At 40.5% G+C, this 22,254-nt stretch overlaps 1 protein-coding gene across 4 annotated transcripts; it reads left to right on the plus strand.

Annotated features, from left to right (window-relative positions):
• Positions 1-1,331: 1,331 nt before the first annotated feature.
• On the plus strand, positions 1,332-22,145 carry MTIF2 (mitochondrial translational initiation factor 2). Of its 4 annotated transcripts, none has more exons than XM_080911947.1 (15): positions 1,332-1,390; positions 2,953-3,011; positions 4,754-4,979; positions 5,403-5,514; positions 7,925-8,096; positions 8,713-8,873; positions 9,873-10,049; positions 11,233-11,372; positions 16,033-16,157; positions 17,477-17,681; positions 18,444-18,696; positions 19,148-19,288; positions 19,897-20,061; positions 21,446-21,586; positions 21,955-22,145. In XM_080911947.1, exons 3-15 carry the CDS (start codon positions 4,761-4,763, stop codon positions 22,125-22,127), a joined length of 2,184 nt encoding a protein of 727 aa, XP_080768073.1. In that variant the 5' UTR covers positions 1,332-1,390; positions 2,953-3,011; positions 4,754-4,760; the 3' UTR covers positions 22,128-22,145. The 4 variants fall into 4 exon arrangements, with proteins under 4 accessions (XP_080768073.1, XP_080768072.1, XP_080768071.1 ...); XM_080911946.1 differs by having other exon boundaries at positions 1,344-1,737; positions 2,953-3,061; XM_080911945.1 differs by having other exon boundaries at positions 1,344-1,737.
• Positions 22,146-22,254: the final 109 nt, after the last annotated feature.

Here is a 22,254-nt window from a genome sequence, read left to right on the forward strand (position 1 = left end):
AATTAGGACTTTGTTTTAACACCCCTTATCTAATCTATATGTTTCCTGAAGGAAAACCTCATGTCTCCAGCAAATGTAGTCCTTATTGTACACTGTTTCCAGTACCCAATAATGCAAGAAGCCAGACCAGCTTGTAACCAGTTATGCAAAGGCTGTAAAGCTCCTTCAAAAAACAACTTCATTAGATAAAAGAAAACAATCGTTGTTTTTGTTATGGTCTGACCACCCCCAGCACAGCTGTAGCTATTTTGTTCCAAGCTACCAGCTACTTCACAGTGCTGCAGCAATAGGCCAGCCAATCATTGACAAAGAAAAAGGAGCATGCTGACCACACCCCCTGTTCTTATGTTCTGAGGTTTGTTAATTTAAGAAATTCCACAACGCTTCATGTAGGACCCATCAAGTTCAAGGTCAACATAAACTGTTATGTCTAAAATGCCTTGAGCCTGAGTTGCCCAGTGGTCAGGACTTCCTGTACCTGAATATAAATTCATCGTGATTTTTCTTCCTTTATAAGCTAATAGAAAAAGATACCCATAGTCACAGTTCAGATAATTCTGAGCTATGTCCCTGGTCTGACCAGTATTAGGATGTGCGCGCAGGCTCATACACACACACACACACACACACACACACACACACACACACACACACACGAGTATACATACAAATTAATACAATTTTTTTTTTTTAAGGAAAAGGAATGGGTTGAGGGGCCTTTAGGGTAGACAATAGGAAATAATGGTAAAGGAAATAATCATGCTTTGGGGAAGAAACTTTTCTATGCCATTCCACTAATCTGTAGTACCCTCAAGAGTGGTGATGGCTGTGGTCAAAGAGGATGGGCCAAAAAACTCCAACCAAAGAAAAACAATGAAAATCATAACGAAAAACGTTTACATGAACCAGGTATTCTCACCAAATCACTGAAACCCTTCCACGATCTTGTGAAATCGGTACCGTGATTCCATACAGCGGATAAGTCGAAGCACAAAGTAGACAACACACCTCCAAGTCCACGCTGGGAACGCGCTAGGCTAGCAGCAGGAGCACCCTGGCTCTACTACATACCCTGGCCATCCCGTTGGAGCACTCTAGGGCCACCACCTTGCGCCACTTCCTTCCAGCTAGATACACGCATGTTTGAAGAACAAGTCCTCCCTGGAGAACGAGGGAACTGCAGAGCGCCCCCTCCCAGTTACAGGCCGTCGGCCGAAGTCTACAGGTTACAGGAGCAGCCATAGCCAGCCTCCACTAGCCACGGACAATCCGTAATTCCGTGGGGAAGCCGCTTCCGGCGATACCGGAAGCACCACGGGGACCTTGCGGAAGGGACGGACTGGATGACCCACAGTTCTAGGTCCGGAGGGCGACCTCGCCTGGGAGCTGAGTGAGTGGGGTCTCTGCGCTAGGGTGGTTGCCAGTGCCAGAGCCACTTGCCGCGGCTTCAGTACCCACGAGCACCCGGGCGCGCTTCCCAGAGGCCCGCGTGGCGGTGGCGGTGTTTGATTTTCATGACTTTTTTCCTTTCTTAAACCTCTTACTGGTTCATTCAGACATTTTCGTTAACGCAGCTACGCATTTGCAGCATACGCATCCTCTCCCCACTATGTGAATTGTCAGCCTGAGTTCCCGGTTGCCTCTAACTTTATGGCAGTAAGGAATGACCCTTCTGGATTACACTCCTCTGTAAAATGAGAGGCGTTGGGATATTTGACAACCAAGGTTTCGTTCCAGGTTTGAGATTTGGGTTTTTTTCGGATGTGTCTGATTTCTCGATTATATATCTCTACATATCTCTGTGTTGAGTTGTTTCTTAGAGTCTTTCCCGTTCCATTAATCTTTGCCCTTGTCAAATCTGGTTTCACAACTCATTTAAAAATGATTTAAGTAAACTGGGTATAGTAGTGCACATCTTTAATCCCAGCACTCAGGAGGCAGAGGCAGGTGGATCTCCAAGTCTGAGTCCCTCCTGGTTGGTCTACATAGTGAGTTTGAGTTCCAGGACAGCCAGAGCTACATTGTGAGACCCTGTCTCAAAAAAAAAAAAAAATTATTTTAGGAAGCCTGTGTTTTCTGAGCACTTCCTTTTACTTCTTAGGTCAGAGCAAATGCCTAACATGATTTTTGAAAGTGTGATACTTATGCAAATGTTTGATTATTGAATATGAAATTCTAAATTTTTTTAAATAAAAAATTCTGTGTGTATGGTGTGGGGGGGGGGGGGGGGGAGACGGAGACGGAGAGAGATCAGCTTGCCTGCCCATAAAAACAAGAAAAGAGTATACAGTGTAAGATCCCCAGGAGCCAGAGTAACAGGCAGTTGTAAGTCGCCCATATTGGGTGTCTGGAACTGGACTCTGTTGTCTCAAGAGCACCCAGTGGCTTTGTTTTTCTCCACCACTGGGGACTGAATTAAGCTCCCTTGCACGTTAAGAATATTCTCTCTTCTCTCTCTTTCCTGACACTTCTCTCCATCTCCCTCCGCCTCTTCCTCCTCCTCCTCCTCTTTTTTCTTCTCTTTTCTTTTTCATTTTCTTTTGAGAGATGGTTTGCCTGATATACCTAGCCTGACCTTGAGCTCCCTATGTAGCCATGACTGAAGACTGGCTTTGAACTTGTCATCCTCCAGCCATTGCCTGGCCTGTGCCAGCAGGCCTGGCTTGAATTTCTAAGTTTTAGTTCATTTATTTGGAATGAAGTCAGAATTTCTTTTGATCCTTCCTTTCTTGAATGAGTCTTTTAATGTAAAATACTAAGTATATGAAGCACACACAGAGCCTCATAATTATCTATAAATGAGGGAGATATCGGCTTGTGAATGTTTTTAACATTCATGCTAGTGTCATGACCTGTAAGTTATTAGTGAGAAACAATACATTTATCATCTCATTTTTTTCTTTGTAACCTTGTTATGAAAAGGCTACAAAGAACTCTACTTTCTTCTTACAGAGCTCAAGAACAAGAGTGGCTTGCTCCTCCCTGACGCGCTGGCTGGTCTGTGAGAGCAGGTATCCATTCAAGGCTTTCTGTTACCACATCAGGTCTTCTCTCTACTTCTGTATGTGCCACTTTCAGCTCATATTTCTTCCCTTTTCTTTGTATTTTCCTGTGTATGTATGTTGTGTGTTAATGGGTATATATGGGGATATACACATTGTGTGCATATCATGGGCCACAGTTAGAGAGGTTTGAGAGCAGTTTTGGGGAGTTGAACCTTCTATCTTATCATGGAGTCTAGAGATTGAACCCAGGTTGTCAAGCTTGGAGGTTAAGCACTTTTGCCTGCTGAGCCTCCTCACCCACTGTGCCGTGTATGGTATAATTTTTTATTTGTTTGTTTTGAAACAAGATCGTATGAAGCTTGAGTTGGCCTTGTACTTCTGACCTTCATGCCTCCATTTTCCAAGTGGTGGGGTTACAGTCACCTACACCATACTTGGCTATCATTTCTTTTCTTTAAAAGCAAACCAGCAAGGTGGTGGTGGTGCACACTTACAATGCCAGCACTCAGAAGGTAGAAGCATGGGGAGCATGAGCTTCAGGTCGGTGTAACACAGTGAGAACATGCCTCAATGCAAGGGAGTCAGTGTGGTCCTGTATCAGTATCAGTACCGTAAATGCATGTGAGGAGGATGGGTTGACATGTTCAACTGAAGCTTTAGTTTTATTTCTAATGCTGGGACCCTTTAATACAGCTCTTCATGTTGTGATGACCCCAACCATAAAATTATATTTATCGCTCTTTCATAAGTGTAGTTTGCTACTGTTACATAATTATCTGATGTGTAGGACATTTGATATGCAACCCCCAAAGGAGTTGTGACTACAGGTTGACAACAGCTGCCCTATATGATTAAGGTAAATTCAATGCAATACTCCATAATTTTTATTCTTTTTGTAACATTAAAGAATAATGCTTAATGTTATAAAACAACATTGTATCTTTAATGAAACATTTTAAAAACAATGTAGGGGGATAAAGAGATACAGCAGTTAAGAATACCGGCTGCTCTTCCAGAAGAACTACATGCTGGCTGACAACTATATGTAACTCCAGTTCCAGGATATGATGCTTCTTTTGGCTTATAGGAGCATTACACCTAATGATGCACAGCTATACATACAGGCAAAACACCCATAAACACAAAATAAGAATAAATCTTAAAAAAATAATGTAACTTCATTCATATAAACAAATACGTAAATATAGAGAAAAGGCTTAAAGTGAACGTTAAAATATCTGTGTGTTTTTGTTCATGTATACTAGGAGTTAAACCCAGGTGCTTGTGCCTGCTAGGCAAGTATTCTATGATTCACAGCCCCTGAAAAAAAAAGTCATTTGATTGTTTTAAGACAATGTCTTATGTAGCCAAAGTAGGCCACAACTTCTGTGTCAAATGACCTTTAACTGTTGATGCTCCTGCTGCCAAGTGCATCCTAGCATTGCATGTATGCTATATTCAGGCAGTATTGAGCATGCAAGGCAAATGCTCTGCCAAGTGGGCAGCATCCCTGGTCCTTATGAAGTGTTTCTGTGGCCACTCAGTCTTATTACAGTAACAACAAGAGCATAGTACTAACTATTGTCAGAATAGTACTTGGTATAAAATCTCTGAATAGACCCATGAGTTCTTTCAGGACAGAAACCCAGTTTTATTTGTGTGATCTGCATGTAGTAAATATTCTCGTGATACTTATTAATTTGATATAAATATTAACCAAAATTTTATTTTAAAATTGTTTTTTCTAGGAGAAACATGAAGCAGAAGCTACTGAAGTTGGAGAGCTTGCTACGGTTCCACACTGTTTGCAGGCAGCTGCCCAGCCTGAATCAAAGAAGACAGTCAGCATGGCAGAGGCATGGGTTCACACCCACTTCCCCAGTGTTGGCAGATCAGCTGTGTACCCGGCACTGGCGGACAAACGTACCCATTGGTTCAGCTTTGCATCCGCACAGGCTTCTTGTAACAAAGAAGGTTGTTGATTTATAGCTACCACATTACTTAATCTGAAGTCCAACTTTATAGAACTATGTAGAGAAACTTTTGAGTATTTTGTCCTTTACAGAATACTGTGTAAGCCTGTGGTCTACACAGATCTGTGTGGGAACAGGAAGTTCCTTTGTTATTGTTGCATAGTTGAAAAACTTACCAAGAGTTTGTTGATAGGAATAGCCATAATTGTAGGACATATTACAAAATAGACCTAATTTGTTGCTTAAATTTTTCTTCCTTCAGCAAGGAGTTAAGACTCACACTTTTAGTCCCAGGACTGGGGATGCAGAACCAGGCAAATTTCTGAGTTCAAGGCCAGGACAGCCAGGGATACACAGAGAAACCCTGGCTTGGGGTATATTTTTTTTCCTTCCTTTTCACTTATATGTTCTATCTTTTTAATAGGAAAAACAACCACTGAGATCTCAGTTGTCTCCAATAAAAACTAAAAAAGAGGTAGAAGTCTGGGTTGGAATGACCGTTGAAGAACTAGCCAGAGCAATGGCAAAAGACGTAGGTGAGCCTGGTCACTTCACAAGGAAAACCCTGGGCCTTAAAAGCTCAGAGTTTTACTTGCAGTGAAAAACCTTAACACATTCTGGGTAAGCTGGACTAGTGTTTCAAATGTAAAATATACTGATTTTTTTTTCATTTTAGAAATTACAAGCTCTAATCATTTTTTGACTCATTGCTAACTATCCAGTCTTTTTTAGTGAATATGTAGGATTTTCTGTGTGGCACACACCTTTAATCCAAGTACTTGGGAGGCTTTAAATTCGAGGCCAGCCTCATCTTCATAGAGAGCTCTGGGCCAGCTAGTTCTCACACCATGTGACCTTTCTACAATAAATGAATGAATGAATAAATAAAAAACCTCCTTGCAGAGGACACAGGTTTGGTTCTCAGCACTCACATGGTGGCTCACGACCATTGAAGCTCAAGTTCCGAGGAATCTGATGCCCACTTCTAGCCTCTGTGGGTATCGGGCATGTATAAGTTACACATACATGGAGGCAGAACACCCACACACATGCAATACAATTCAAGTAAATAAAAGCTTAAATTGATAGCCCGGTGTAGTGGCACACACTTTTAGTCCCAGCACTAGGGACACAGTGGCAGGCGGATGGATCTCTGTGAGGCCAGCCTGATGTCCAAAGTGAGTTCCAATTCTCTCAAAAAGAACACTTGAAATTCATAACATTTCTGGACTGTTAGTATAAGTTCCAGACTCTTTGATTTTTTTTTAATGAGGGGGCTACTGGGAGATATTTTTACTCTTTTTTGTTTAATTGTTTTCTTAAGATTTTATGTGTATTTTATTTTTATTTTGCCTGCCTGCTTGTCTTTGTACAACATACATGCTGGGTACTCAAGGAAGCCAGAAAGGAGTAACGAATCCCCTGGAACTGGAGTTACAGTTGGTTACAAGTTGCCATACGGGTGCTGGTAATCAAACCTGGATCCTCTGAAAGAATGCTCTTAATCACTGAGCCATCCCTCTAGCTCCTGATTCCCTTCTCTTTTTCTATAATTTTCTGATTTATTTTTCTCACTAATTTAAGAAGTTGTTTAAAACTAGCAGAGATATATTTGTGGGAATAACCATAGCTTTTATTTTTAAAAAATTACAAAGCTCCTTCCCTCTTCCCTCCTTCCATCATCTTCCCTTCCCTCCCTCCATCTTCCCCTTCTTCCCTCTTCCTTCCCTTTCTCCCTCTTTCCTTCCTCTTCCCTTCCCTCTCTCTTCCCTTCCTTCCTTCCTTTTTTTCTAGCATTACAGACTGAACTCAGGGTCCTATACATACTATGACAACAGTTTTAAACATGTAAATTACAAGGCAGTTGTGCTTCCACATGCATGTTATTTCAGCAGCTCAGGAAGTTGAACTAGGAAGATTCAACACCCACTACTGAATGCTGGACTCGATAGATGATAGATAGATAGATAGATAGATAGATAGATAGATAGATAATAAAATACAGAGATAATAAAGATTCACGAAAACATTTCAGAATCATTTAATGCACTTATATTTTTATTGTGTGTACATGTCCACACGTACCTGCACTCTAGGCCTAATGCCTCGTTATTTCCTTTCATCGTTTCCTACTTTCATTGCCTTTGGGTTATTAATACCTATTGTGTCTGCCCAGTGGTCTCATTTCATCCACTGCCTCCTTGGTGTTGGTTTAAAGGACACTGCAATGACCACTGGGAAATGTTATGAATTTCTTTTTTTTTTTTTAAGACTTATTTACTTATTTCATCTGTATGAGTGTATAATAGCTGTCCTCAGACCCACCACAAGAGGGCATCAGATCCCATGATAGATGGTTGTGAGCCACTGTGTGGTTGCTGGGATTTGAACTCAGAACCTCTAGAAGAGCAGTCAGTGCTCTTAACCACTGAGCCATCCCTCCAGTCCTGTAAATTTCTTTATGGACTTGTAATAGACAACTTCCCTGTTTACCAGCATACTACTGAAGTGAATGCTCTTTGTTCGTTGCTCTTCTTTTGCTTTGTTGTTGAGGAAGGCCTTAATCTGTTTCAAAACACAAAACTGCATTTCATCACCACCTCAGATGGACTTATTTTTACAGATTAAAATAAAACAAAGCACATTCTTCGGTGATTGATTTCTATTATGTTACTTTTTTAAAACCATGCATGGGTATTTTGCTCATATGTGTGTCTTTATACCACAAATGTGCCTGGTGCTCACAGAGGCTAGAAGATGTCATCGAGTCCTCTGCAACTGGAGTTGTAGATAGTTATGAGCCACCATATGGGTGCTGGGAATTGAACCTGGGTTCTCTACAACAGAAGCCAGTGCTCTTAACTGCCAAGCCATCTTCCAACCCCAAGAACTCACTCTAACCCTTTAAATTCATGATTATAGAAAATTGTGTTTTTTCCCAACCAGATTATATATATGAAGCTTTACTACACACGGCCATTGACCTGGATTCACTGGAAGCAAACTCACAGTTAGATGAAGTCTGGATTAAAGAAGTTATAAAGAAGGCAGGGATGAAGCTGAAATGGAGCAAATTAAAACTGGAGAGAGTAAGAGAAAATAAAGATGCTGTGAGAAGGTAAAACTTAGCTCATATTAGCTAACACTTAACCATGTGGTTTTACTCATTGTCTTATAGGAAGATTCACTTAGAAATGTTTTTTTGTAGTTAAAATGGAATGTAATTATAGCGTAAGCATTTATTCAAAGCACCAGAAAGCATATTCAGCTTTTTATGAAACTGTGAGTTTTCATAGCTTGCAGGTGTATATATTAGTCTGAATTTTAAATTTTGATTCAGCTTCACCCACTAATGTGAAGATGCCACCTTCGTAACAAATAGGTAGTCACTGCTATTCTGCTAGGTTGTTCTGTGTAAAAAGTGAAGAAATAGTGGGCTGGAGAGATGGGTTAGGGTTAAGAGGTCCTGAGTTCAATTCCCAGCAACCACATGGTGGCTCACAACCATCTGTAATGAGATCTGATGCCCTCTTCTGGTGTGTCTGAAAACAGCTACAGTGTACTCACATATATAAGAATAAATAAGCCTTAAAAAAAAAAAAAGAGCAGAAATAGTTAAGTCTAATCAAACATGTTGTATTTTGTTATCAATGGTTGCTTATAGTGATAGCCGTGAACTGATCAAAGTCATTTCTGATATTTAAGAAATGAAACTCCTTTGCTGTTAATTGTAGGCCTGCAGCAGATCCAGCTTTATTAAAACCAAGATTCCCAGTTGTTACTATAATGGGTCATGTTGATCATGGGAAAACGACCTTACTTGACAAACTTCGGGAAACTCAAGTGGCAGCGATGGAAGTTGGAGGCATCACTCAACACATTGGTGCTTTTCTTGGTATGATCACAAACATTAGTGTGCATAGGAACCACGCTTGCTTTCTTTAATTAAATGCCATGCTGGGAAATAAACAGACTCTAAGTAAAGAAGTTGCTTAAAGCCACTGGAGTGGTCAAGTGTAGAGCAGGCAGCTAAATGCCTAACTTCTTTAATAATGTGTATCAAATCTCAGATGCAGGCTGGGTAGCATTGCTGATAACAAGTGAATAGCAGCTCCCATTCCCAGAACACCCCCTGGGCCCTGGCATTGTGGTAAATGCTCACATGGCCCCTGGCAAGGTGGTGAGCACTTTGTGTGCTGTCTCTTTTTTATCTTACAGCGGCATGAGATAGGTATTAGGATTTCACTTAAAACCGGTAAACAGTGGGACGTCTTCAGGCTCTGTAACTTCTCCAAAGTACACAGCTGGTAAATAGCAAAGCCAAGATTTAAACCTGTTATTATTGAACTTAAATTTGAAGCTATCAGCTATATACCAAATTGCCTTTTTGTGGCTTGGAATAGTTGTTGTGTAACTGCAGTTTGGCTATGTACAAGTGATCACCTTAAAACTAAGTATTCGTGGGTTCTCTCTCCAGAAGGATAATCAGTTGGTACGTTTACCAAACAGATACATTCTAGAAATACAAAGAATTTTAGCATTAAATTATTACATGAGAAGAAAGACCTCATGGTCTCACTAGTATTTTATGATTTCTTTAGGAAATTTTAGACTGTGTTCTTCTGGTTAAAAAATAGTGAAAGCAATAAAGTTAAATTATTGAGCTGGGCATGGTAACACATACCTTCAATTCCGGTACACTTGGTAGACATATTTCTATGAGTTCAAGACCGGCCTTGTCTTCATATCAAACTCTAGGCTAGCCAAGGCTACATAGAAAGACCCTATCTCAAAACAACAAAAATCACACACATACTATGTTTAATGATGTCATGTCATCCTTTGTGTTAAAAAGTAAACTGAGTAATTGGTATTCTTGCATCTGTTTCCACAGTCTCTCTGCCTTCTGGAGAAAAGATAACCTTTCTTGATACTCCGGGACATGCTGCCTTCTCGGCAATGAGAGCCCGAGGAGCTCAGGTCACTGACATTGTTGTGTTGGTTGTAGCTGCAGATGATGGGGTAATGAAACAAACTGTGGAATCCATTCAGCATGCCAAAGATGCAGAAGGTATGGAAGGGGCTGTGCTGAACTCATGAAGTCGGAAGGATCTTTTTATTTTTTTCTTACTACAGAGATTATAGCCGGGCATAATGGTACAGCACTATAATCCCAGCACTAGGGAGGCAAAAGCAAGTGGAACTGGGAGTTTGAGGCCAGCCTGGTCTATAAAGTGAGTTCCAGGACAGCCAGGGTTACCAAGAGAAAACCTGTCTCAAAGTGAAACACACAAACAGAAATGTAATTCTGGGAACTAAGAAGGTCTCTCAGACGGCCTGCTTTTTGTTCCAGAATCTATGGCAGTTCATAACTATGTCTAACTACAGTTCCAAGGATTCAGTACCACCCTCTGGCCTCTGAGGATACAAGACATGCATGTGGTACATATTTAGTATGCAGGCAAACGCTCATACACATAAAATAAAAACCCTTCTTTAAAGACCTTTCTATTTGCTCTCTTAGAGTTTTGCATGTGTTTTGATCGTATTCATTTTTCCTCCTCTGACTTTTCACAGATCTTCCTCTCTTCACCACTCACCCCACACACACCTTGTTGTCCGTTAAAACAACAAAAAACAAGCAAACCATTCAAGGCCAGTTTTACTGCTGAAGAAGCTCTGAGCTCTGCCTATCTAGTTCCACTCAGCTGTTCAGGCCTAAACCCTGAATCTACTCTAATCTTCTGGCTTCTCGTTCTCTGGCTTGCTCTGTCTTCACCTGTGTGTTGCTTGTTTTCTCTCTGCAGTACCTGTACAGCTGTCTCAGTGACACTGCTTCCTCTCTCTAAGCACTGCTCTCTTTAGTGAGAGTTGGGCAGATCCTATTCTGTCAAATTTTTCTCTGATTTGTCACTTTGCCACTCAATTAGACATCACTTTGAAACATGGCTGCTTCCTTCTACAAACTAACTTTACCTTCCTTGTTAAAGGTGTGTGCTAAGGGCTAAACCACACCACAACTAGAAACAGGTGTTTCTGTATTTAACACAGTTTCGGGGTTCACAGTGTGATCAAATACCCTGCAACACAAGAGCAGGTAATGTTTAAGGTAAAGACTTAAAGTGGGCCTTTTTGGCCTTGGTTATTAGATGCATCTATTGGAAGAAGAGAAGACCAGAGCAGGTTGGTACTTCTCAGTGGCTGTCTGGAAATGAAGGAGCCCCATCTGCACTTTTCGTGACTTTGTCTTCCAGTACCTATCATCCTTGCCATAAATAAGTGCGACAAGGCAGATGCTGATCCTGAAAAGGTGAAGAAAGAGCTCCTGGCTTACGATGTGGTGTGTGAAGAGTATGGTGGCGACGTTCAAGCGGTCCACGTCTCTGCACTTACGGTGAGCACATCAGTCCCTCTGCTTCTGCCTCCCAGGTGCTGGACCTAAAGCCATCTTCCCCTTCATGTGGCTTCTCCTATGTGGCCAGGTGCTAGAATTTCATGAGTGTCCCTCCACACTTGGTTTTGCAGTGTGTTGTGGATTAAACCTAGACTTCATGCGTGCTAGGTAAGCACTGAACCAACTTAGCTGTGTCACTAGCCCCTTTTAATGTTTCGAGATACACCCATGGCTCCATTGTTAGAGTACCTAGCAAAGACGCCCGAGGACCGGCCTTCTGACCCACACCCATGTGGTAGCTGTACACAGTCGCGCACAGACCCAGTGAGAGACCTTATCTAAAAGAACAAGGTGAAAGGGTAGAGAGATGGCTGAACTGTTAAGAGCACTTTTATTCTTGCTGAGAATCCAGCACCCACATGACATCTCACAACCTACTGTGACTCCAGTTCCAGAAAGTGTCATGCCCTCCTTTGACCTTTCTGGGCACCAGGCACACACATGGTACACATACATACATACAAGAAAAATAGTCATATATAGAAAAGAAAATAAACCTAGCCAGGTGTGGTGGGGCACACTTTTAATCCCAGCAATTAGGAGGCAGAGGCAGGTGGATCTCTATGACTTTGAGGCCAGCCTGATCCACAGACTGAGTTCCAGGACAGCCAAGTGTGTACAGAGAGACCCTGTCTCAAATGAGAGAAGAAAGGAAGGAAAGAAAGAAAAGAAACAACAAGAAATTAAGGTAGATAATGATAAAGAAAAGCACCTAATATTGGTGTCTGGCGCTCTCTCTCTCTCTCTCTCTCTCTCTCTCTGTGTGTGTGTGTGTGTGTGTGTGTGTGTGTGTGTGTTTCTTTGTCTGTCTCTGTGTTTGTCTCTCTCCCTCTTCTCCTCCCTCTCCCTCCCTCCCGACCTCCTCCTCTCCCTCTACCACATCCCTCCCTCCCTTCCTCCTTCCCCCTCTCCCTCTACCCCATCTCTCCCTCCCTCCCTCTCCACCCCTACCATGTGTGTGTACAAGGCAAGGTGACATAATTATTTAGATTTAGCAGCTTAGGAATCAGACTCGGAGAAGTCAGTTATACTAATTCATGGTAGTAGAGCCAGTTGGTGGGGAAATGATTCTAACCCTATTGAGTATTATAAAATATTTAAACAAGAGCAATAAATGGTAACTAATGTGGAGTAACAGTAGGCTAAGATTGCTCCTTGTTGGCTTTGTGTTTGTTTTTGTTTTTTTTTTTTTAAGATTTATTTATTTCATGTATGTGAGTATACTGTAGCTATCCTTAGACACACCAGAAGAGGGCATCAGATCTCATTACAGATGGCTGTGAGCTACCATGTGGTTGCTGGGAATTGAACTCAAGACCTCAGAAGAGCAGTCAGTACTCTTAACCACTGAGCCATCTCTCCAGCCCTTGTTTTTGCTTTTTATAGGATTGCACTATTTGACCCACAACTGCCTTAAACGCATTAACAAGCCTAGACTGGCCTTGACCTGGAGACTTTTCTGCCTCAGCCTCTGAAGTGTGGGGATTGCAGGGATGCACCACCATGCCTGTCCTGATAATGCTTTATGCAGAGATGGTGTCCAGTTGGAGTGCTTATGTTTCATGCCTTATCTACGTGGAAAATTATAAAATAGGCCTTTGGGTAGTTAAGAGGGATTTAAATAGACACAAATTACTAATACAAGGAATAACCATTTTAGTGTTGTTTGGTTTTGTTTGTAAACTAGACAGGATCTGGAATTACTGAAGACTCTGAGGACATCTGAAGGATTATCTTTTTATTTCTTTCCTTTTTCTTTAATAAATTTATTTGATGAGCTGGAATAATGGCATAACCCCAGGCAGACACAGCCTGGTCTCCATAGTGAAACTCTGTCTCCAAAAAAGTAAAAATATTTAAATTATTCTTTGTGCCAGAATGTGGTAGCACATGCTTTAGTCTCCATACTTATGGGGCAGAGGCAGGTGGATCTTCGAATTTGAGGGGGCTGGCTACACAGTGAAATCCTTTCTCCAAAAACCGTATTGTTTTAGAATTTCTACAAGCTTATAATATATTTTGATGAAATGTCTACTTCCTCCTCTCCACCTCTTTCTATACCCCCCCCCATCACTTTTCTCTACCAACTTCAAGAACTTTTTAAAACTTACCAAGTCTACTTGGTACTGCCAGCAAGTGATGTGGGTAGGACCATGCAATGGAGTCACATCCCTAGGGAAAACTGGTACTTTCTCTCCCAGAGCAATCATCAATTGCCTGTAACTTGTGATGGATTATCTAGATTCTAGCTATTGTGAGCAGCTCTGTCGTGAGTGTGGTGCCACCATTCTATAGGCTGGGGTCCTTGATGGCATAAAATCAGGACAAGCTGTGCACATCTCATCGGGGATGCCATGCTCCTGCTGCCATGACTTTTATGCCCTCACACTGTGCGCCAGAAGCCTAACTTGACTTGCTTCCTAGGTATTTTCCCCCAACCAGAAGCAAAATACTATTGGGCTGGTTTTGTTGTTGCTAGTTGGATGAGTCTATGCATTAAAATGCTGTGGTTTTTACAGATACCATTTATGATGAACTCCACATTATTTTAAATTACCAATTATTTACTCTAAATCAAAAATACAAAGAAGCTCATAATGTGCCTGCATGTCTGTCTTCCAGTTCCCTTCGGGTTGCTGCTGAGAAATGATCTCCTTTCCATATCTTTTCACATCTCACACTTTCCTCACAATAACCCCCCTCATTCATTGAGGGGATTGTTCTCAATACTGTTATTATCGCTAATTAGTTTTTACTTGATTTTTATTTTCTCAAAATTTGATTCCTCTAATATGCTTAGGAATTATGCTTCTTTTAATAGTAAAATTATATCTTTTTCTTCTCATGTTTATAAAATATGACCTTATGCTCTAAAAGTAAGATGCCAAGATCCCTGTAGTAAAGTTAAAATATTTAAAGACTTGGCCAGGCTTGATAGAGCACATCTTTAACCCAGGAGGCTGAATCAGGAAGATAGAAAGTTTGAGGCCCACTGTGCAACTTCAAAACCCTATCTCAGAATGAAAAGAAAAGGAGCAGTGGATAGAGTTTGCTAATATGCTCTGTGTACAATTCTGGGTTCAGGTCTTAGTACCAGGGAGAAGGCAGAGGTATAAAGTTGAGACCGCTTTGCTTGGCAAGGTGACACACTCCTTTAATCCCAGCACTCAGGAGGCAGAGGCAAGCAGATCTCTCTGTTCCAGGCTAGACTGGTCTCCAGATTGAATTCTAGGACAGCCAGGTACACACAGAGAAACCCTGTTGAAAAACTAAAGGAAGAAAGAAGAAGAAAACAACAACCAGATCCTTAGCTGGCATGAGAGCAGCAGGCCTCTTCCCCATCAGCTCAGTCCTAGCAGCAGCTAATAGCCCTAACTACCCTGCATTTCCATGTAAACAAGCTGGCCTCAAACTCAAAGATTTGTCTGCCTCTACCTCTTTTCTCCCAATGCTAGGACTGAAGGTGTGCACCACCACACCCAGATGAGCTATGTGGTCTTGGAGTCGTAGGGAGCATTGTAAACATATAACACTGAAAGTAATTGAATAATTTAGCTGTGTTATACTTGAAGGCAACCCAGGGAGGTGAAGTAATTTTTCAAGTTTATGGAGGTGAGTTGTTACAGAGTATAGTTTAAAACTCATGTTTAGGCAGCTCTTTTTCTTCTTATTTTTTAATAATACTTGATTTACTTAATTCATAGGGTACTTGAGTGGACCAATAATAGATGGGAAGGTTTGTTCCATTGGATAATTTTGAGATATAAAGTTGCATCATTAGGAAAGTTTATGGAAAAGAAAGAAAACACAGTTGTATGTGTATATGGTGGTTCATGTCTGTGCTCTCAGCATTAGGAGGTTGAATCACAAGACTGCTCTGAATTCAAGCCTGCTTTGTTCCTTAGTGAGTAGTGCTTTCCAGGCAAATGTGGTGCACGCCTTTAATTCCAGCACATAGGAGGAAGAGGCAGTCGGATTTCTTGAGTTCAAGGCCAACCTGTTCTACAGAGCAAGTTCCAAGACAGCCAGGGCTACACAGAAAAACCCTTTCTCAAAAAACAAAAACAAACAAAAATCCCAGATGCTGGAGAGACAGTGGTTAAGAAACGGAGCTGTTCTCTCAGAGGATATGGGTTTCATTCCCAGTACCCACATGATGGCTCACAACCAGTAGTGACTCTAGTTCCACAGGACCCCATTCTGTGGCCTCTGCAGCACGCACCAGGCATACACTTGGTGCATACTTACAGGCTTGCAAATACTAATGCACATAAAATAAAAATAAATAAATCTTCCCTTTAATGCAAAAAGAAGAAAACCACAGTTGTGGAAGCAGATAGAGAAGACAGAATCAACGGAATGGAGCCTGTGCTTATCAAAGGATGTGCACCACTAGGAGCTGCCCGTTAAACTTGTAAATGTTTGTCCTCAGGTCAGGTTTCCTTGCTGAAGGCTGCTGCTCCTTTTCATTTTGTAAAATTGGTCATTTCATTACTTTAACTCTTAAAAAGAAGCCTGTAGCTGTCCTAAGATTTATTTGGTCTTCTTACCTGACATTTAGCAGTATTATTTACTGATATGTGTTACCCTGTCGTTAAAGGGAGATAACCTGATGGCTTTGGCAGAAGCAACAATTGCTCTCGCAGAAATATTGGAGCTGAAAGCAGATCCCACGGGTCCAGTGGAAGGAACAATAATAGAGTCTTTCACAGACAAAGGAAGAGGGTAGGACTGTACTAAAATGATTATTATTCTTTTTATTTTTGTGGCTTAGCTGTAAACAATATAGTTTTACTGCATACTCTTAGTTTCTGGGCTATATTTTTTTTAATGTTTTCAAAGTATTTCATTGCACAAGTACACTGAATATAAAAATGAAGTTGTTGTCAGGAAACCAACTGCATCAACTGCCTATATGTACCTAGTCACACTTTGATGACTAAAGTAGTTAAATTGATTTGTTTTCCACCTACCACTGGCCTACATATTTGCATTTACAGGTAGAATACCAATGAATTGGAGTGAAATATCAGTTGTTGCATTTTAGTTTCTAATTCTTTGGCTTAAGCCAAGAAAGTTTTTTGTAATGAGATGCTCTTTTTGAATGTTCTGCCCAAAAGCACAAGAGAGTTTCTCATTGTTTTGCGCAATGTTAAGAACTATAAGCAATTGCATTATCCATGTGTAGAGTGGGTTAGAAAGCAGGATAGAATTGTCAGAACAAACTGCCCTGTGGCACCTTCCCCTTTAAATACTGTTAGTGTATCGCATAGGACTTGTCTATTCATGATTGCCTTGCTTCAGTTAGCAAGAGTCAGTGTTCCAAAGTGTGTTCACATGATCTTTCCTCTGTTGAAAGACCTGGGGCTACTTCTACATCTTTGTTTTTCTTTTATTTTTTGGCTGTTGTAAAGAATACTTCGTTTTTATTTTTGTTTTTTTTTTTCATGATGAGAGCAGGCAGACCCGAGGCCTGGCCCAGTGTGGTTACATTTTTCTGTAATCCCACCATTTTGAAGGTTGAGACTTGGAAGAGTCAAGGCCAGGCTAGATTAAGAGACTATCTCAGGAAACTACACTGAGGGACTGGAGAGATGAGTCAGCAGTTTAAGAGTACTTGCTGCTCCCACAGGGGATCTAGATTTAGTTCCCTACATCCTTATGGTGCCTCACAGCCTTCTGTAACTCTAATTCCAGGGGAATCAGATGCCTTCTGAGAGCACCAGGCAAGCATATGGTGGACATACATACATGCAAGTGAAACACATAGACACATAAATAAATCTTAAATTATACTGAAAAAAAAAAAAATGGCTGTGATTTCCCATATTAAGAAAGTATAGTCTGATAAATCCTTGGCTGAGTAAATGTCTTTATAGTATCCAAAGCTGCTTGAATAGTTGAAAAGAAAATTAATCCTATATATCCATAGGTGTGTGTTTGTGTGCACAGGCTTCATAAATAGCTATTTTTGTTCTATTTAAGAAAGTACAATTGTGTCTTGATTAAGCTTTAAGAATACTTACTTTTTTATATCATTTTAGTCCTGTTACAACAGCTATAATTCAAAGAGGAACTCTGAGAAAAGGCTCAATTCTAGTTGCTGGAAAGAGTTGGGCAAAAGTTCGACTAATGTTTGATGAAAATGGAAAAACACTAAATGAGGCCTATCCCAGCATGCCAGTGGGAATCATAGGCTGGAGAGACCTCCCTTCTGCAGGAGATGAAATTCTTGAAGTACAATCTGAGGTATTCAAGCCTAATTCCCTACTGTTACTTATTATATGATGGCTTTATGTACCAGTCTATATTTAATGTTAATTAAGAGACCTGATATTGAGGCCCCTTGTGGCTGTGGCGCCTGCACACTCTGTGACCTTTCCCATTCTGTTGCGGTATCTGGTGTTGCCAGTTTCCTTGGTCCTGCCAAGATGCTGTAAACCTTTATTAAGAAAGTCTGGGTCCCCATAAAGCCGTACTGTACCCAGGTTTACCAGGAAATTTGGATAGGAGTGGGGTTACTGAGCCTCATTGTTTATAAAATCAGGAGTGCTGATAGAAGAAGTAAAGCTTTGAAAGGCTTCAGCCCTGCACCTGCCCATGGCCGTCACTGACTGCCCCGAGTCCACTCAAGATGAATACGTCATCGGCTAAACTTAAGAAGCTGTGTAGATGGGGACATGGAACATTACTGTACAGTTACCTAAGTACCATTTACAATGTGGCGTTAATAAATGTGTCTGAGAAGCACAAAAAAAAAAGAGAGAGAGACCTGATATTGAATTATAGTTAAGTAGCTTTGAAGAGAATAGGATACTATTTCAGAATCTAATTATAGTATTTTTTCAGATGTTTTAAAAGTGTTTCAATTCTATATAAATTTTCTAAAATTATAAAATTAATGGTTTCATATGTGAAAATAAGCTGATTTCCTAATGGGAAAAACAGAAAGCTTTTAACCTAGCAGACACTGCTGTGTAACTTTAAATCATGCCAGTTTTCCCTGTACAGCCAAGGGCCCGTGAAGTTGTTGACTGGAGGAAGTCTGAGCAAAAAGAAGAAAAAGGCAAAGACGACCTGAAAATAATGGAAGAAAAGCGAAAGGAACACCAGGAAGCGCATCGGAGAGCCCGTGAGAAGTACCAAAGCGCGCACTGGAAAGAGAGGTCATACATAAAGTACCTTGAAAGAAAAGAACAGAGAGCCTTAAAGCCCAAAGAAAAGGTAGAAAGGGACTCAAATGTACTTCCTATAATTATTAAAGGTAACTTCTTGAAGGTTTTACAACTATTTAAATGTTTTGGTTTTTTGTTTTTATTCTCATAATTCATCTGGGACCCCCTCTCCTTTAGTGTTATTTGGGGTGGGGCGTGCAGAGTTGCTCTAGAAGCCAGGCTGGCCTTTCCTCCTGCCCAGCTTATAAATGTCCAGGTTACAGATTTGCACTGCCCCAGTAAACCCTTAAATGAAACAGAAACTATTTTAGTGGTTTGGTGTTCAATTTTTTTTTCTGAGCAAGCATAGATTGTATTGATTTTATTGCAAAATGTATCTTTATTTGTATTTTATCAATAAGTTCTTAAAATGCTAAAGTGATTTTAGTGATAAAATGATTTTTGTGATAAAGCCATTTCTGTCTTAGCTTTAAAATAGATTGTCATTTTATATATCTGCCTTTTACAACAACACATTTTAAATTCTGGCTGCATTTGTAGGTGATGTTGATGGGTCTTTGGAGGCCATCTTGAACCTTCTGGATACCTATGATGCGTCCCATGAATGTGACCTAGATTTAGTGCATTTTGGATTGGGTGACATCAGTGAAAATGATGTTACCTTTGCTGAGACATTTGATGGTAAAGATTCTGTTGTCTGTATGTTAAACTGTGTTCTCTAGATCATATTTTACATCTTTTACCTGTTTTGTGTTTGGTTGATCATTGTCCAGCATTCTTCCCTATGCAGGAATAATCAGATAATCCATCTGTCATGGCCACTGCAAAACTTGGGAACTATTGCAAGACCAAGTAGTGTTCCTTGCTCTTTTTTTAAAGTGCCATTATTGCCCTTGGTCACAGGGTGCAGCCCTTGTGTCTTTCCCCATTAGTAGTCTGTTCAGGGCTTTATGCTACCTCGTGACTTCGTGCCAGGTCCAGGACAGTTGACCCTTCCTAACCCTTACCTCTCACACGAGGAACGCATGCACATTATACATGTAACCCAAACATGCACAATAAATCTAATAAGATTGTTTTAAATCATGAAGAAAACATCTTTGTGAACAAGATGTAGTTTATAAACGTAGTAATAATTTTAAATTTTACTAGTTTTCATGAAAGTCACAGAACTTCTCTATTGCTACGTAATTTACAAAGAAGGAAATAAAACCATTTGAATTTGACTTTCTGTCTCAAAGGCACTGTGTGTAATGCTTGTACTAACAGATCTTGTTTCTGCTTTCCAGGTGTTATTTATGGCTTTAATGTGGATGCAAGCAGTGCTATTCAGCAGTCAGCTGCACAAAAGAGAGTTAAGATTAAACTTCACAAAATCATCTACCATCTTATTGAAGATTTGCAGGAGGAACTAAGCAGCAGATTGCCCCATACGCTGGAGGAGTATCCACTAGGTGAGTGCTCATTACTCCTTTGCAACATTTGTACTATGGCACTGTAAATGGGACCTAAAAAAGCAAAGCTTAGAGAAATAGATTCACTCACTGTCCCAATAGTGTGTATTCTAGAAAAAAAATTACTACCATGAGTGAGAATTTGTGGTGACTTGTAAGCCCCATACAAGTTACCTTAAGCTTAGAGGATACAAAAGCAAACAAAATGACTGAGAACTTGGCTCAAGTCTACACAGGAACAATGATCATAATACCGGCTGTCATAAAGGAGCCTTCAGTTTTGTCCTGATAAATAACACATTGAAAGCATATAAAATAGCAAATATTTTAAAGTATTCTAGCATATTCTTGGCCAGATTAAAGGCCAAATTTATTTAAAATTGTGAACTGTTACATTCATTTGCCTCAATATACATATACATACATACATACATATATATATACAGACACACACATACACACACACACATATATATTTTCCCCCCACCTAAAACCAGTGACCACAGTAAGGGAATGTTAGAAAGTATTAACCCCAATAGTCTAATCTAATCTATATTTTGTCTAGTCTTGAAACAGGGTATGAAGTAGATTTTTCACCAGGCTCTTAAACTACATGTAGTTATCATCTCTTATATCCTATCTAATCTGGAATAACTCTTGAATCTATTCTTTTGGCCTTAACACTGTTCTTTTATAAGATCTAGTTTTGCAGCTTGGGTCTATAAAGCTTTAGGCTACTCTTACCTGCTAAATATTACAAGAATGTATTGGTTTTGTTTCGAGAGCTATTTGGGAAAGTCAGTTGAGGTTTCCAGAAATAAGTGGGCAGATAGCACTACACCAAGTTAGCAACACGATCAAAGTTTGCTTTGTTGTTACGGGTTACAAATTTGTGCTGCTCAGCATATTAAAAACAAACTCTGGGCTGGAGATGGCTCAGTGGTTAAGAGAACTGACTGCTCTTTCAGAGGTCCTGAGTTCAGTTCCCAGCAATTACATGGTGGCTCACAGCCATCTGTAATGAGATCTGATGCCCTCTTCTGGTGTGTCTGAAGATAGCTACAGTGTACTTATATGTAATAATTAAAAATAGAAAACCTAGAATTCAGACATCTGGCTGCCTGTCTCCCAAGTGCTGGGAATAAAGGTGTGCACAACCATGCCTGGTAGTTAGGTTTCATAGAGCAAAGAAATAGAGCTTTTTTCAGTCTATAAACATGTGTGTCCTGTGACCCTGAGTGGATGCTGGATTCCCTAGGACTGGAGTTGTAGGTGCTAAGAATCAAGCTGGGGTCCTCTGCAATCACCTGTTGAGCCATCATCTCCAGCTACTGGGATTTCTCACCTGTTCTGTCTCTCCACCATTACTGTTTTCTTCCTAAAGGTGAGGCTTCTATACTAGCTACCTTCACTGTAACAGAAGGGAAGAAAAAAGTTCCTGTTGCTGGCTGCAGAGTTCAAAAGGGACAGTTAGAAAGACAGAAGAAGTTTAAATTAATCCGAAACGGCCAAGTTATTTGGAAAGGTAATATCAAAATCTATTTCTAAGTTATATCATCCCGATTGTGTAACCATCCAAAACCTATGCATGCATTATTCACTAGTGCCTTTGCTTATCTGCTCTACAAATAAGCTCCACCCCATTAAGTTCTGACAACATCCATGGATCAAGTTATTTTGTTCCCAGAATTAACCCCTGCATTGTTTTGTAACTGGGGATTGAGCCCAAGGTGCCACACAAATCCCACATGAGTTTAATAGCCAAAACCCCATAGAGGTAGTAAACAACTAAGTGGTCTTCAGTAAGATCCCTGTGCCATGGCAGTTGTGGAGGTCAGAGGACCACTTAGTAGGTAACTTAAATATACTCAGCATGACTTTTTTTCTTTTAAGGCTCACTAACCTCACTGAAACACCATAAGGATGATGTTACAGTTATAAAAACTGGTATGGACTGTGGTCTCAGTTTAGATGAAGAAAAAGTCGAATTCAAAGTGGGAGATCAAGTCCTTTGCTATGAAGAAAATAAAGTTCCAACTAGGACTTCTTGGGACCCAGGATTTTAAAAAGTACATTAAAAATGGTTAAATGTACTGTTTTGGTTCCTTTATTTAAATAGGTCTTGCTGGCACAGGCTGGCAGCAATCTTCTGCTGTAGTCTCTCCAAGTGCTAAACCATTCAAGATGTACCAC

This window comes from Micromys minutus, assembly GCF_963924665.1.
Source record: "Micromys minutus genome assembly, chromosome: 1".
NCBI lineage: Eukaryota > Metazoa > Chordata > Mammalia > Rodentia > Muridae > Micromys > Micromys minutus.